General features: G+C 46.6%; 1 protein-coding gene across 1 annotated transcript; it reads right to left on the bottom strand.

Moving 5' to 3' along the window:
- LOC137907708 (uncharacterized) lies at positions 1-1,587 on the bottom strand. Its single transcript, XM_068752066.1, has one exon. It carries the CDS (start codon positions 1,585-1,587, stop codon positions 1-3), a length of 1,587 nt encoding a protein of 528 aa, XP_068608167.1.
- Between the last annotated feature and the right edge of the window lie 1,101 nt (positions 1,588-2,688).

Below are 2,688 nucleotides of genomic sequence, written 5' to 3'. Positions count from 1 at the left end.
CTAATTAAGGGCAGATGGAGACGAGCAGCTTTCAAACTCACATTTCACTCCACTGATGCTGTCAACGCTCGGCTGGCTGTTTACCTGCTGATGTGTCTGAGGGAGGGGGAAGGTCTCGGAACGGGACATTCGCCCTCGGACATTTGGCGTGCCTGACGAACAGTCCATCACCATCCTCATGAAGTCTGGTGCAGTGAATCGACGCAGCAGTCTGGTCCCCAGACCCGCGAACCCCTGCGCGTGGCTCGGCGTCTTCCCCGACTCCATCTCCCGTCTGGCAAGCAGCAGTTTGTTGTGTCTGCCAGCCGGGTCGAAGCTTCCCCTCTTCTGCTGCCCCCTCTTGCTTGATGGAGCTGCATCATTAACGTCTCGCTCTGATTTTACATTGTCCTCAAGTGCTCTCACAGGCTGGCTATTGCCGTTTAAAAGAGGCTTTGGCACCGAGACAGTTTTGTCCGTTTCGCTTGTCAGATTCCGAGAGTTCCCTTGGCATTCCATCTTAACTGTCAGACATCTCTCATCTTGTAGCGAGGCTCTCTTTAATTTGCTGGCTGTCAGGCTCAAGTCACGGACATCGCCCTGACAGGACTGCTTTCTGCTGCTCAGGAGGTCCAGGTTAAATGACTTTGCCTTTCCCCAAGGAGGAAAGCTTACTGGCGTTTGCTCCGGGAGTCCAGTGTCTCTGCGGACATTTTTTTGGCTTGGGTCAGGCAGAGAGTTCAGCGTTTTAACCCCTCTTAACTCTCCAAGCTGGCAGTTTTGCCGTTGTTTGCCAGTGAAGAGAATGCTATGATCCCCCTCGGTCTGAGCCCTGCTGGGGCGATGGCTGTCCTCTTGAGACTGGTTAATGTGACATTTGAACCGATTCCAAAGCCCGCTGCCATCTCCGATCTTCAGCTGTTTCTGAAATACCCCAGGCAATTGGTCTTCATTTTGATTCAGCTGCTTGGAAAACCTCTCCAGAACATGCTTGGGGAGCCTATTGGGCAGGCAAAACTCTCCATCACCAATGGTACCAGAATCAGCAAATGGATCCTCTGTGCCAACAATCCTCCGACAAGGGAAGTTGAGGATTTGCACACATTGATTGTGTCCAAAAAAGTTGGCCACCTCGGTGGCTGAGTGGCCAGCATTGTTGGTTCTGTCCAGCCTCAATCCCAGCCTTTTGAATGCCCGGACCAGAAACTCCAGAATGTGGCTATGCCCAGAATAAGCAGCATACATTAAAGCAGTGTTACCCCAGGCATCAGAAACATCTGGATCAGCATTGAACTGCACCAGGAGCTTGACCACATCCAGGTGACCCATCTCACAGGCGTGGCTCAGAGCTGTGCGGCCATCCTCATCCTGACAGTTAACATCCGCACCTTTCTCCAGCAGCAGGCGGGTGAATTTAGCCCGGGTCCCAGGGTCTTGTAGGCAGACCGCATACATGAGCGGGGTGCGGCTGTTTTCTGTCTTTGAGTTGATGATACGTCCATCCAAGGCATCCAGGATAAAGCGTGCAAGGTGCACTTTACCAGCATGCATGGCGTCCAGAAAAGTCTTGGTGCCAGAGCCCTGATGCAAGTCTTTCGGTCGCATCATTCTCAACAGATACTTGTGGAGCCGAGGCTTCAAGGGAGTCAAGAAAGACTGTGACAAATAGGGGGAGAAAGTGTGGAGCGCAGATGCTCTCTGTGTTGACAGTGGGCATTTACCTCAGAGTAAGAACCAGAGAAGAGCTGCCAGTGTTTTTATACCACTCTCTCCACATGCCCGCCCCACGTTACCAAGGAAACAAACGTCTGAGGACCATTATGCAGCGGTACCATTCATTCAGCCCAAGCACTCTGCCTGGAGAGAAATACATGCCTTTTGAACAGAATAATGACTCAAGGAGAAAACCACAGCCAGGGTTTTTCATGTATGGTCTGTGAGGGTCTTTAGCTCTTCTTTTAACACATTATTTATATACATTTTCCAGTTTCTGATTTTTATTTTATTTAAGAAAGGATCCAGCATTTAGTGAAATCCATGAATAGTCAATTATGTCTTGATTGAAATTTGTCTTTGGTAGCACATTTCAAAAGGCTTCAGAAATCAAAGGCTTTTTTCATGCCAGCATGCCTTTAAATATTCCATCCATCCATCTTGTGGCTCTGCTTGCAGTTTGCTGCATCTACAATTCATAATGCAGAAAACCTCAAATTATGCTCCCCTGTTGCTTTTCTCAATGTTTCATAATAATGGCTTTGCCTGAAGGTCTTTTTTTATTATTATTCATGAAGAAGAAAAAACAGTCTCCTCCACAATGTAAAAGGTCTTGTCTTGCATTCTTAGTCTATTGAAATGAAACTCAATCCCTTTATCGACTTGGATTTCTGAACAAGATTTTGTTTTTATGAAGATATCCACAACTATTAAATTCCCTCATGTTTACAGAGTGACAGAATCTGTAAGCATGAGGGAATTTATGGCATCAACAGATCCCAAAGGAATTTCCCTTTGGGATGAATAAAGTATTCTGAATTTTGGCTCACAGCATAGACTATAACGGCATTGGCTGTAGCAGTGTTGTAGCATTAGTATTTGCTAACATGTACACATTTCTAAATTTGGAACAGTATGAAGTATGTATTGGCAATAAAGTAATTCCTAAGTATAAAAAAAACTGCCAACACAAGTATAACATGGTATAAAATGATA

Source organism: Brachionichthys hirsutus, chromosome 18 (genome assembly GCF_040956055.1).
Source record: "Brachionichthys hirsutus isolate HB-005 chromosome 18, CSIRO-AGI_Bhir_v1, whole genome shotgun sequence".
Lineage (NCBI taxonomy): Eukaryota > Metazoa > Chordata > Actinopteri > Lophiiformes > Brachionichthyidae > Brachionichthys > Brachionichthys hirsutus.
The sequence above is the reverse complement of the archived record's forward strand: the minus strand, read 5'-3'. Positions and strand labels throughout refer to the sequence as shown.

What these genes read in the sequence shown, in the direction of transcription:
- LOC137907708 (XM_068752066.1), bottom strand. Translation starts at nt 1,587, where the DNA reads ATGATGCGACCGAAAGACTTGCATCAGGGCTCTGGCACCAAGACTTTT.